Source organism: Mus caroli, unplaced genomic scaffold (assembly GCF_978045245.1).
Source record: "Mus caroli unplaced genomic scaffold, Mus_caroli_1 scaffold_13, whole genome shotgun sequence".
NCBI lineage: Eukaryota > Metazoa > Chordata > Mammalia > Rodentia > Muridae > Mus > Mus caroli.
The window spans coordinates 73,969,100-73,982,924 of record NW_028227268.1 but is presented as its reverse complement, the minus strand read 5'-3'; the positions used below and the strand labels follow the sequence as shown (position 1 = coordinate 73,982,924).

General features: G+C 41.7%; 1 protein-coding gene across 1 annotated transcript; it reads right to left on the bottom strand.

The window, feature by feature from the left end:
• Nucleotides 1-712: 712 nt before the first annotated feature.
• Nucleotides 713-2,026, bottom strand: LOC110288793 (olfactory receptor 2V2-like). Its single transcript, XM_021155043.2, has one exon. The coding sequence runs from the start codon at nt 2,024-2,026 to the stop codon at nt 1,079-1,081; it is 948 nt and encodes a 315-aa protein (XP_021010702.2). The 3' UTR covers nt 713-1,078.
• Between the last annotated feature and the right edge of the window lie 11,799 nt (nt 2,027-13,825).

Sequence of the window (13,825 nt, the reverse complement as noted above, 5' to 3'; positions counted from 1 at the left end):
CTTTCAAAAAGATCATTGGAATTTCAGGAAAAAATGATTTTATTACAAATGGGGATGAACAACTGATGCCTAGCTCAGCACAATGGATGTGAGCCCAATTTATAGTCATAATGTAAATGACATTGAATAAAAGTTCAAATTTTGCTGAGGTCTTCAACTTCAAGGGGGAAACAGGTTAGTCTATACAGTCAAAAGTACAAGGCAAGAGACCTGCAGTGTCTAGATGATTGGGGTTATCTTAAGCATTATGTTCAGATTCAGTCTCAAGCAAAGGAAAAATGACAAGAACAATTAGAAACAGAAGTGATAGTCAGTCACATTTTTGCTATAGGACTGTGTGCATCCATTATAGGACTGTGTGCATCCATTATTATAGGACCATGTGCATCCATTACTCCCATGTGTATCTTCTAGGTCCCACATACAGAATAAGAAAATAAATGAGTCTTTAACCTATTTCTCTTGAGTAGTGCAATGTGCATTTTTATTCCTTGAAGCAACCTTAATAAGGTTTCACAGTACAAAGATGAGAAATCTCTAAAAAGAATTCTAGAATCTTGCTTTATGCCATCTGGAAGATTTTTCATTTTTGCCATTAATGGTAAGCTGTACAATATAAATAACAGAACAGTGGTAGCATTATAAACAAATAATGTGCAAGACCAGTATGTAAATTAGAGAAAAATGGTAATACAGGCCTCGGTGCCTGGAACTTAAGAGACTCTGTGAACATCAGTGAGAAGGGTTGAGTTTTCTGGTAAAGAAAACACTCCAGCTTTAAGTGATAAACGATACAATCTCAATGCCCTGGTACTGCAGTGCTTGAGTTAACAGAGCTTTCCATTCCTCTATAATGTATTTAGAAAGAAGTCTGAAACAGACTGAGAGGGAGGGGGAAGGAACCCATTTATCACATGAGATACAGTTAGTACTGGTTTAGGGCTTATAAAGTTCTGTCCAAGATGGGCAGGTGTCAAGCACCTCATTGTTTATGATTAAACTGTGTGATTAAACACAGATGGGAAATTATTTATTGGCCATAACACAGCTATGATAAGACAGAGTCCAACTCCAGAGCTCAGGGCTGGCTGCCAACCCTGCATCGGTCCAGCCCTTTCTGCAGTGCTCCTATCACATCACGATTCCTCAAGCTATAAATGAGGGGGTTGAGCATAGGAGTAAGGACTGTGTAGAAGATAGACACCATCTTGTCCTGGCTTGGGGTCCGGTATTGTCTTGGTCTCAGGTAGATGAACATGGCTGCTCCATAGAAGAAAGAGACAGCTGTCATGTGGGAGGAACAGGTGGCCAGAGCCTTTTTCTGGGATTTAGCAGAGTGCATATGGAGTACAGTTCCTAGGATGCGAGTATAGGAGGCTACAATGATGGAGAAGGGAAACAGCAGCATGAAGATACAGCAAAAAAACACTACCTTCTCAAATAGGGATGTGTCCACACAGGCCAGCTTCAGCAAGGAGAGCATCTCACAGAAGAAGTGGTCCACCTCCCTCAAGCTACAATAGGGGAAGGTCATTACCACTACCATCTGCACCAGGCCATCTGCTATCCCAAAGGCCCAAGAGCTCCCAATGATCTGCAGACAGACCTTCTGATTCATGAGGACAGGATAGCGAAGTGGGTGGCTAATGGCCACATAGCGATCATAAGCCATGAGTCCCAGCAAGAGCCCCTCAGACCCCACAAGACAGACAAAGAGGCCAATTTGTATGCCACAACCTATGAAGGAGATGGACTTCTTTCCAGACAGGAAGTTGACTGCCATCTTTGGCACATTGGTACAGACCAACATGATGTCCATGAGGGAGAGCTGACTGAGGAAGAAGTACATGGGGGTGTGGAGTCGGGGGTCAGTGCAGATGAGAAGGATGAGGAGGACATTCCCAAACAATGCTGCTGTGAAGACCAGCATGACCACAGAGAAAAGAAGAAGATCTCTTGGGCTGTAGGAAAAGATGCCCAAGAGGATAAAGTCATCTGTGGATGACTGGTTCAACCACATGGCCATGCTCAGCTGCTGTACTGTGTCATCTGAAAACATAGACAAAGACATATTAACCCATACTAACACTGAAAATCAACACAGATACCCAGTGGAGGAACTTCTACCAAAATAACTTCATTTCCCTTGAGTCTTATCCCAGACTGAAACTTGCATTTGGAATGAAAAATAAATACAATTGAATTTCTTTCTGGTGTTATGAATATAACTCACTAAGCTGCAATTTTATCCCACTTCCTGGAAAGAGCAACCCCCCTCCTCTCCTTTCATTAAAAAAAGAAAAATGTGGGATGAGAAGGTGAGAGAAAGTGGGAGGGAGGAGGGAGGGGAACCTGGGATTGGGATATAAGGTAAATTAATAAAGTAATTAATCAAGAAAACAAAGAAAAACACAACAACAAGCCCTTGATAGAGGAAGAGGATATGCTAATATGTAGATAGAAAGGGGGAAATGAACCAAATTCTGGTAATAGGAATTTTTAAGAGAGAGAGAGAGAGAGAGAGAGAGAGAGAGAGAGAGAGAGAGAGAGAGAGAGAGAGAGAATGTCTGTGTGTATGTGGGAGCATGTGTTAGGGGTGGAAGCAGGAAAAAGTCCAGCACTCACCTGTTGTCTGGTTTCCTGTAGAAAAAACAACACAGAAAATGAACACAGATACCCGGTGGAAGAACTTCTACTAAAATAATTTCATTGTCCTTTTCCTGTGCTTGCACTTACTAGGTGAAAGAGGACAGGAAGTAGCTGCTCTTCGCAGATCTGATCTCTTTCCCCAGCTGCACCAAACTCTCAGCCAGGCTGTGGGTGTTCATACCATCCTGGGGACTCTATTTCAGTGTGTCTCAAATAAACAGCATCTTCTCATAAGGAGAAAGTTGAGAAAATAAATATTTGACATGGTAGATATGCCATTTTCCACACTCTGAGCATTATATATTGTGTATGTTAAATATTATACTCAGTTCCACAAATATGTATGATTATTATGCATCAAAGCAAAGAAATAGAGGAGGAGAAATTAGACTGAGTTAGTGAGATGGTAGTGATGGGTCAGAACCAGCATCTAAGAACTAAAAGTCACTCACTGATGGCTGCCTGCCCTTGCCCCCAACCATCTGTCTCTCACTTGTCTTGCAGAACTGTCTCCTCTTGTCCATGTAGAAGCTTAATACAAAGACTGAATAAGAAAGTCTTATGAGAGTAAACAAATGCCCTCTTTGGAACCAGAGTCCCCAAGCTTACAATTAAAGCCACTCAGAGGAAACTTGGAGACAATAGCAGAGGCAGGGCCAGTGGGGACAAATAGAAGGAAGCTACCCAGAGTTACTACCCTCTGGGCCAGCCAGAGCTCAGTAATATAGAAATTTAAGGTTGGTTTCTTTATGTTCTATCACCTTATCTTTGTGATCCCTAGGAGCCATGATAGGACCTCTACTTTGCCTGCCCCCTCAGATCCTCTCTGCAACTGCAGTCCAAACTTGCCCTTTCTTTTCCATCACAAAGTCAGCCTGTGTCTACTAGTTACCCACAATACATTCAGAACTTCGTGAGATATCATGCTTGAATATACTGTAAGCACTGGCTAGGTGTGGCGGTCTACAGCACTTGGGAAGCTGAGGGAGGTGGACAGAAAGTTCAAGGCTAACCTGAGGTACTTAGTTACTATCTATTTCTGTGAGGAGACACTATGACCAAGACAACTCTTTTTTTTTTTAATTAGATATTTTCTTTATTTACATTTCAAATGTTATCCCCTTTCCTAGTTTCCACTCCAAAAATCCCGTATCCCCTCTCCCCCACCCTGCTCCCCAACACACCTACTCCCATTCCTGGTCCTGGCTTTCCCTTATATTGGGGCATAGAGCCTTCACAGGACCAAGGGCCTCTCCTCTCATTGATGACTGACTAGTCCATCCTCTGCTACATATATAGCTAAAGTCACAAGTTCCACCATGTGTTTTCTTTGATTAGTGGTATAGTTCCAAGGAGCTCTGAGGGTACTGGTTAGTTCATATTGATGTTCCTTCTATGGGGCTCCAGTCCCATTCAGCTCCTTGGGTATTTCTCTGGCTCCTTCATTGGGGACCTTGTGCTCTGTCCAATGGATGACTATGAGCATCCACGTCTGTATTTGCCAGGCACTGGCAGAGCCTCACAGGAGACAGCTATATCAGGCTCTTGTCAGCAGGCTCTTGTTGGCATCTGCCTAGTGTCTGGGTTTGGTGGTTGTTTATGGTGTAGACCCCCAAGTGGGACAGTTTCTAGATGGTCATTACTTCAGTCTCTACTCTGAACTTGGTCTCTGTAACTCCTTCCATGGATATTTTGTTCCCCATTCTAAGAGGGAACAAAGTATCCACACCGGTCTTACTTCTTCTTGAGTTTCATGTGTTTTGTAAATTGTATCTTCGGTATTCTAAGTATTGTAATCAGTGAGTGCATGTTATATGTGTTCTTTTGTGATTGAGTAACCTCACTCAGGATGATAACCTCCAGATACATCCATTTGCCTAAGAATTTCATAAATTCATTCTTTTTAATAGCTGAGTAGTACTCCATTGTGTAAATGTATCACATTTTCTGTATTCACTCTTCTGTTGAGGGGCATCTGGGTTCTTCCCAGCTTCTGGCTATTATAAATAGGGCTGCTATGAACATAGTGGAGCATGTGTCCTTATTACAAATTGGGACATCTTCTGGGTATATGCCCAGGAGAGGTATTGCTGAATCTTCCAGTAGTACTATGTCCAATTTACTGAGGAGCCATCAAACTGATTTCCAGAGTGGTTGTACCAGCTTGCAATCCCACCATAAATGGAGGAGTGTTCCTCTTTCTCTATATCCTCAACAGGAAAGATCCTGACAGAATGTAAAAGGTCACAGAAGCCCTGAAATTGGCAAAATAGATTTCATTGTTAGCAGAACTAGCATCACTGATTTAGAAAAATAGAAGTGCACCATGCTCTGGCCACTCCTTGAACCCGTGTGTCTGACAATGTTTTGACTGTTCCTTGAACCCATGTGTGTGCCCACTGATGAAACCCATTGCCAGGTGTTTGTGATATTGGTTGCTGGGGAAGAGTCGGAAAATCTCCCCAGCAACCACAGACAGGCCAATCAGGAGTTGCTACACCTGCACAGACTCTTTCCTTGTACCCCTCCCATACCCATTTCTTGAGAATAGATATTGTTTAGATCTGGAAATCCCCTACTCCCCCTTTCTGCCCCCCCCACAAGGGCCTATAAAAACTGGGACCCCGTTCCCCTTGAGGTTGACTCTTCTACCCCTGAGTGGGCTCTGAGTCATCCCCAGAACTCTGGCTTTTCCCCGAATAAAGCCTCATGTGGTTTGCATCAAGCTTGGTCTCTTGTGAGATCTTGGGGGTCCGCTATTATCCCAAGGCCTGAGCTAGGGGCTCCTCTTGGGGTCTTTCACTGTCACCTGAATTTTTGATCCTAGCCATTCTGACTGGTGTGAGGTAGAATCTCAAGTTTGTTTTGATTTGCATTTCCCTGATGATTAAGGATGCTGAACATTTTTTTCAGGTGCTTCTAAGCCATTCGCTATTCCTCAGTTGAGAATTCTTTGTTTAGCTCTGTACCTCATTTTTAAAAATAGGTTTATTTGATTTTTCTGGAGTCCAGCTTCTTGAGTTCTTTGTATATATTGTATATTAGTCCCCTATCAGATTTAGGATTGGTAAGATCCTTTCCCAATCTGTTGGAGGATGACCAAGGCAACTCTTTTTTTTTTTTTTTTTTTTTTTTGGTTTTTTCGAGACAGGGTTTCTCTGTATAGCCCTGGCTGTCCTGGAACTCACTTTGTAGACCAGGCTGGCCTCGAACTCAGAAATCCGCCTGCCTCTGCCTCCCAAGTGCTGGGATTAAAGGCGTGCGCCACCACGCCCGGCCCTTTTTTTGAGGCAACTCTTATAAATGAAAGCATTTTATTGAGGGCTGGCTTACAGTTTCAGAGGCTTAGTCTATTATTATGACAGAGAGCATGGCAGCAAGAAGGAATGGTGCTAGAGAAGGAGCTGAGAGCTACATCCTGATCCAAAAGCAGGGGGGGGGGAGGAGAGGAGAGGAGAGGAGAGGAGAGGAGAGGAGAGGAGAGGAGAGGAGAGGAGAGGAGAGGAGAGAGAGCAGGGAGTGCCTGGTTCTGGGGTGGGCTTTTGAAACTTCAAAGTCCACCTTCAGTGACACACTTCTTCCATCAAGGCCACACCTAATCCTTCTAATCCCTATCAAGTAGTAACATTCCTTGGTGATTAAGCAACCGAGTACATGACACTATGGGGCCAATATCCTTCAAACTACTGCAGGTACATAGCAAGACTCTGAGGGAACAAAGGAAAAGAAAAGAAGGCAAAAAGGTGGGTATTGAACCCAAGCCTGGCCCTGAGGGATTTATAAACTACAGGAAAGAGAAGAACTGCAGCTATACTCACAAAACAATGTGTAGTATCTGTCCTTCACGTTGGAAGGGCCATTTCCAGATTATATATCACTACCTTCTCCACTTTCCATTTCAGAGAAGTTTTCTCCTGTTTTCTAGAGACAAGAAGGGTGACTTTGGAAGAGGTGGAAAGGCAAATGCATTGGTGTCAAGAGCAGTGGGGAGAGGATGTGTGAGTTCAACACCTTGAGAGAAGATGACTTTGGGATCTTGATCAGATTGAAGAACAGAGTACTGCACACAGAATGATGAAAAAGAGGAGGAAAGAAACAAGACACCATTCAGAGCAGCATAAGAGGAGGGATGAACATCTCCTGTATCCCAATCTACTTCCTGGTAACCCAAGAGAACCTGGGACTGTTCATCATACAGAACTGGGAACAGAACACCAAACAGACCTGAACCTTTGTCTCTGTAGGGATACTTAGAGGCTCCATACCCACATGGAACTTATGGGCACAGTGCCATCTGTCTCTTCAAAGGAGGAATTAAAGCCACATGGAAGTATGGTGCAGATAAAAATGAGGAAAAGCAGAGTCTTCAGACACCCCCAAGGTCCCCAGAGGACTCTCCATGGGATCTTAGGACCTCTGGTGAGTGAAACACAACTTCTGCCAGGAGACAGGTTCGAACACCAGATATCTGGGCACCTTCCCTGCAAGAGGAGAGCTTGCCTGCCGAGAGTATTCTGACCAATGAAACTCAGGAGAGACATAGTCTCCCAGGTCTGCTGATAGAGGCTAACATAATCACCTGAGGAACAAGCTCTAACCAGAGACAACTAAAACAACTAACTCCAGAGATTACTAGATGGTGAAAGGCAAACATAATAATCTTACTAACAGAAACCAAGACCACTCACCATCATCAGAACACAGCACTTCCACCCCACCCACTCCTCGGCACACCAACACACCCAAAAAGCTAGACCCGGATTTAAAAGCATATCTCATGATGATGGTAGAGGACATCAAGAAGGACTTTAATAACTCACTTAAAGAAATACAGGAGAACACTGCTAAACAGGTAGAAGGCCTTAAAGAGGAAGCACAAAAATCCCTTAAAGAATTGCAGGAAAACATGACCAAACAGGTGATGGAATTGAATAAACCATCCAAGACCTAAAAAGGGAAGTGAACACAATAAAGAAAACCCAAAGCGAGCCAACGCTAGAGATAGGAACCCTAGGAAAGAAATCTGGAACCATAGATGCGAGCATCAGCAACAGAATACAAGAGATGGAAGAGAGAATCTCAGGTGCAGAAGATTCCATAGAGAACATCAGCACAACAATCAAAGAAAATACAAAATGCAAAAAGATCCTAACTCAAAACATCCAGGAAATACAGGACACAATGAGAAGACCAAACCTACGGATAATAGGAGTAGATGAGAATGAAGATTTTCAACTTAAAGGGCCAGCAAATATCTTCAAAAAAATTATAGAAGAAAACTTCCCAAACCTAAAGAAAGAGATGCCCATGAACATACAAGAAGCCTACAGAACTCCAAATAGACTGGACCAGAAAAGATATTCCTCCCGACACATAATAATCAGAACAACAAATGCACTAAATAAAGAGAGAATATTAAAAGCAGTAAGGGAAAAAGGTTAAGTAACATATAAAGGCAGGCCTATCAGAATTACACCAGACTTTTCACCAGAGACTGTGAAAGCCAGAAGATCCTGGACAGATGTTATACAGACACTAAGAGAACACACATGCCAGCCCAGGCTACTATACCCAGCCAAACTCTCAATTACCACAGATGGAGAAACCAAAGTATTTCACAACAAAACCAAATTCACACATTATCTTTCCACGAATCCAGCCCTTCAAAGAATAATAACAGAAAAATTCAGTACAAGGACAGAAACCACGCCATAGAAAAAGCAAGAAAATAATCCTTCAACTAACCAAAAAGAAGACAGCCACAAGAACAGAATGCCAACTTTAACAACAAAAATAATAGGAAGCAACAATTACTTTTCCTTAGTATCTCTTAATATCAATGGACTCAATTCCCCAATAAAAAGACATAGACTAACAGACTGGGTACACAAAGAGGACCCAATATTTTGCTGCTTACAGAAAACCCATCTCAGGTAAAAAGACAGACACTACCTCAGAGTGAAAGGCTGGAAAACAATTTTCCAAGCAAATGATCTGAAGAAACAAGCTGAAGTACCCATTCTAATATCAAATAAAATCGACTTTCAACCCAAAGTCATCAAAAAAGACAAGGAGGGGCACTTCATACTCATCAAAGGTAAAATTCTCCAAGAGGAACTGTCAATTCTGAATATCTATGCTCCAAATACAAGGTCAGCCACTTTCATTAAAGAAACTTTGGTAAAGCTCAAAGAACACATTGCACCTCACACAATAATAGTGGGAAACTTCAACACACCACTTTAATCAATGGACAGATCATGGAAACAGAAACTAAACAGAGATACAGTGAAAGTAACAGAAGTTATGAAACAAATTGATCTGACAGATATCTTCAGAACATTTTATCCTAAAACAAAAGGATATACCTTCTTCTCAGCACCTCATGGTACCTTCTCCAAAACTGACCACATAATTGGTCACAAAACGAGCCTCAACATATACAAAAATATTGAAATGGTCCCATGCATCCTGTCAGATCACCATGGACTAAGGCTGATCTTCAATAACAAAATAAATAATAGAATGCCAACATTCACCTGGAAACTGAACAACACTCTTCTCAATGATACCTTGGTCAAGGAAGGAATAAAGAAAGAAATTAAGGACTTTTTGGAGTTTAATGAAAATGAAGCCACAACATACCCAAACTTATGGGACACAATGAAAGCATTTCTAAGAGGAAAACTCATAACTCTGAGTGCCTCCAAAAAGAAACTAGAGAGAGCACACATTAGCAGGTTGACAACACACCTAAAAGCTCTAGAAAAAAAGGAAGCAAATTCGCCCAAGAGGAGTAGAAGGCAGAAAATAATCAAACTCAGGGGTGAAATCAACCAAGTGGAAACAAGAAGTATTCAAAGAATCAACCAAACAAGGAGCTGGTTCTTTGAGAAAATCAACAAGATAGATAAACCCTTAGGTAGACTCACTAGAGGGCACAGGGACAGCATCCTAATTAACAAAATCAGAAATAATAAGGGAGACATAACACCAGATCCTGAAGAAATCCAAAACACCATCAGATCCTTCTACAAAATGATATACTCAACAAAACTGGAGAACCTGGATGAAATGGACAAGTTTCTAGACAGATACCAGGTACCAAAGTTAAATCAGGATCAAGCTAATGATCTAAACAGTCCCATATCCCCTAAAGAAATAGAAGCAGCCATTAATAGTCTCCCAACCAAAAAAAGCTCAGGACCAGATGGGTTTAGTGCAGAGATCTATCAAACCTTCAAAGAAGATCTAATTCCAGTTCTTCACAAACTATTCCACAAAATAGAAGTAGAAGGTACTCTACCCAACTCATTCTATGAAGCCACAATTACTCAGATACTAAACCACAGAAAGATCCAACAAAGATCGAGAACTTCACACCAATTTCTCTTATGAATATCGATGCAAAAATACTCAATAAAATTCTCGCTAACCGAATCCAAGAACACATTAAAACAATCATCCATCCTGACCAAGTAGGTTTTATTCCAGGGATTCAGGGATGGTTTAATATATATGGAAATCCATCAACTTAATCCATTATGTAAACAAACTCAAAGACAAAAACCACATGATCATCTCCTTAGAGGAGGAGAAAGCATTTGACAAAATCAAACACCGATTCATGATAAAAGTCTTGGAAAGATCAGGAAATCAAGGCCCATACCTAACCATGATAAAAGCAATCTACAGCAATCCAGTAGCCAACATCAATCAAAGTAAATGGTGAGAAGCTGGAAGCAATCCCACTAAAATCAGGGACTAGACAAAGCTGCCCACTTTCTCCCTACCTATTCAACATTGTACTTGAAGTCCTAGCCAGAGCAATTCGACAACAAAAGGAGATCAAGGGGATACAAATTGGAAAGGAAGAAGTCAAAATATCACTTTTTGCAGATGATATGATAGTATATATAAGTGACCCTAAAAATTCCACCAGAGAACTCCTAAACCTGATAAACAGCTTCGGTAAAGTAGCTGGATATAAAATTAACTCAAACATTTCAATGGCCTTTCTCTACACAAAGAATAATCAGGCTGAGAAAGAAATTAGGGATACAACACCCTTCTCAATAGTCACAAACAATATAAAATACCTTGGCGTGACTCTAACTAAGGAAGTGAAAGATCTGTATGATAAGAACTTCAAGTCTCTGAAGAAAGAAATTAAAGAAGATCTCAGAAGATGGAAAGATCTCCCATGCTCATGGATTGGCAGGATCAACATTGTAAAAATGGCTATCTTGCCAAAAGCAATCTACAGATTCAATGCAATCCCCATCAAAACTCCAACTCAATTCTTCAACGAATTAGAAAGTGCAATCTGCAAATTCATCTGGAATAACAAAAAACCTAGGATAGCAAAAACTCTTCTCAAGGATAAAAGAACCTCTGGTGGAATCACCATACCTGACCTAAAGCTGTACTACAGAGCAATTGTGATAAAAACTGCATGGTACTGGTACAGCGACAGACAAGTAGACCAATGAATAGAATTGAAGACCCAGAAATGAACCCACATGCCTATGGTCACTTGATCTTTGACAAGGGAGCTAAAACCATCCAGTGGAAAAAAAGACAGCATTTTCAACAAATGGTGCTGGCACAACTGGTGGTTATCATGTAGAAGAATGCAAATTGATCCATTCCTATCTCCTTGCACTAAGGTCAAATCTAAGTGGATCAAGGAACTCCACATAAAACCAGAGACACTGAAACTTATAGAGGAGAAAGTGGGGAAAAGCCTGGAAGATATGGGCACACGGGAAATATTCCTGAATAGAACAGCAATGGCTTGTGCTGTAAGATCGAGAATTGACAAATGGGACCTCATAAAACTGCAAGGCTTATGTAAGGCGAAAGACACTGTCAGTAAGACAAAAAGCCCACCAAAAGATTGGGAAAGCATCTTTATCTATCCTAAATCAGATAGGGGACTAATATCCAATATATATAAAGAACTCAAGAAGGTGGACTCCAGAAAATCAAATAACCCCATTAAAAATGGGGCTCAGAGTTAAACAAAGAATTCTCACCTGTGGAATACCGAATGGCTGAGAAGCACCTGAAAAAATGTTCAGCATTCTTAATCATCAGGGAAATGCAAATCAAAACAACCCTGAGATTCCATCTCACACCAGTCAGAATGGCTAAGATCAAAAATTCAGGTGACAGCAGATGCTGGCAAGGATGTGGAGAAAGAGGCACACTCCTCCATTGTTGATGGGATTGCAAGCTTGTACAACCACTCTGGAAATCAGTCTGGTGGTTCCTCAGAAAATTGGACATAGTACTATTGGAGGATCCCACAATACCTCTCCTGGGCATATATCCAGAAGATGTTCTAATCGGTAAGAAGGACACATGCTCCACTATGTTCATAGCAGCCTTATTTATAATAGCCAGAAGCTGAAAAGAACCCAGATGCCCCTCAACAGAGGAATGGATACAGAAAATGTGGTACATTTACATAATGGAGTACTACTCAGCTCTTAAAAAGAATGAATTTATGAAATTCCTAGGCAAATGGTTGGACCTGGAGGGCATCATCCTCAGTGAGGTAACCCAATCACAAAAGAACTCACACAATATGTACTCACTGATAAGTGGATATTATCCCAGAAACTTAGAATACCCATGATATAAGATACAATTTGCGAAACATATGAAACTCAAGAAGAACGAAGACCAAAGTGTGGACACTTTGCCCCTTCTTATAATTGGGAACAAATCACCCATGGAAGGAGTTAGAGAGACAAAGTTTGGAGCTGAGACGAAAGGATGGATCATCTAGAGACTGCCATTTCCAGGGATCCATCCCATAATCAGCCTCCAAACGATGACACCATTGCATACACTAGCAAGATTTGCTGAAAGGACCCAGATATAGCTGTCTCTTGTGAGTCTATGCTGGGGCCTAGCAAACACATAAGTGGATGCTCACAGTCAGCTATTGGATGGATCACAGGACCTCCAATGGAGGAGCTAGAGAAAGTACCCAAGGAGCTAAAGGGAACTGCAACCCCATAGGTGGAACAACAATATGAACTAACCAGTACCCAGGAGTTCTTGACCCTAGCTGCATATGTATCAAAAAATGGCCTAGTCGGCCATCACTGGAAAGAGAGGCCCATTGGTCATGCAAACTTTATATGCCCCAGTACAGGGGAACACCAGGGCCAAAAAGTGGGAGTGGGTGGGTAGGGGAGTGGGGGGGAGGGTATGGGGGACTTTTGGGATAGCATTGGAAATGTAAATGAGGAAAATACTAATAAAAATATTTAAAAAGAAAAAAATGGGGACACGTGGACTATTTTGCCGCAGAAGGGCTCAGCCTTCCATGAGCCTTCCATCTTACCCTGGCCATGTTGAAGCACGTCTATAAGACTTTGGTCTGTCACCTTTCAAAAAGACATTTCTTCAACATGGAGTCTCGCTGACAGAGACCAGACAACCAGAGCCCAGATCTGTGATATGCTTCAAGGAGCATTTACCCTGCTTCTCGGCACCATCACTAAATACACAAAATGTCAGCAGCACCAAAATATCAAGCACTCAAGACCTACAGGCTCCTTCTGTGGAAACTGTGTTGATGTAGTGCAGGGTATTTGATCACACTGTGAACCCTAAGATTGTGTTGCTTACTGGAAAAATACCTGTTTCTAGTTGTGGTGTGGCTCAGCCTTGGCACACACCTTTAATCCAAGATCTTTCTGATTATTTTAAACAGGATTAAATGAAGTCAACCATAGTTCAAGAGGCAGAGCAAGCAACCAGTTGACATGGAGTGAACATAGGAAAAAACATAGAGTGTGAGAGGGAGTCAGGAGAACAGATAGAGAGACACACACAAAGTAGAAGGGAGAGACATTCAACTTTAAGGGTGTTGATGGCTCATGGAGAGGAGAGCTTTATTTCCCTTTTGGGATATTGGCTGAGGTAGAAGGTTAGATGGGTGCTTTCTCTGACTCTCTGAGCTAGCAGGATTTCACCCCAGCATCTGGATCCCAAGTCTATTGGTAAAATTGAGCATTGAGATTTTGTTAAAAATAACATTTGGCACTTCTGAATGTGGCATGATCACAAAGACAGATGAATCATGTCAGCTTAAGACAAACTAAGAAGCCATCAGATTTGATAAGTCACCTGAAAAGTCCTCAAGGAAAGTCAATGA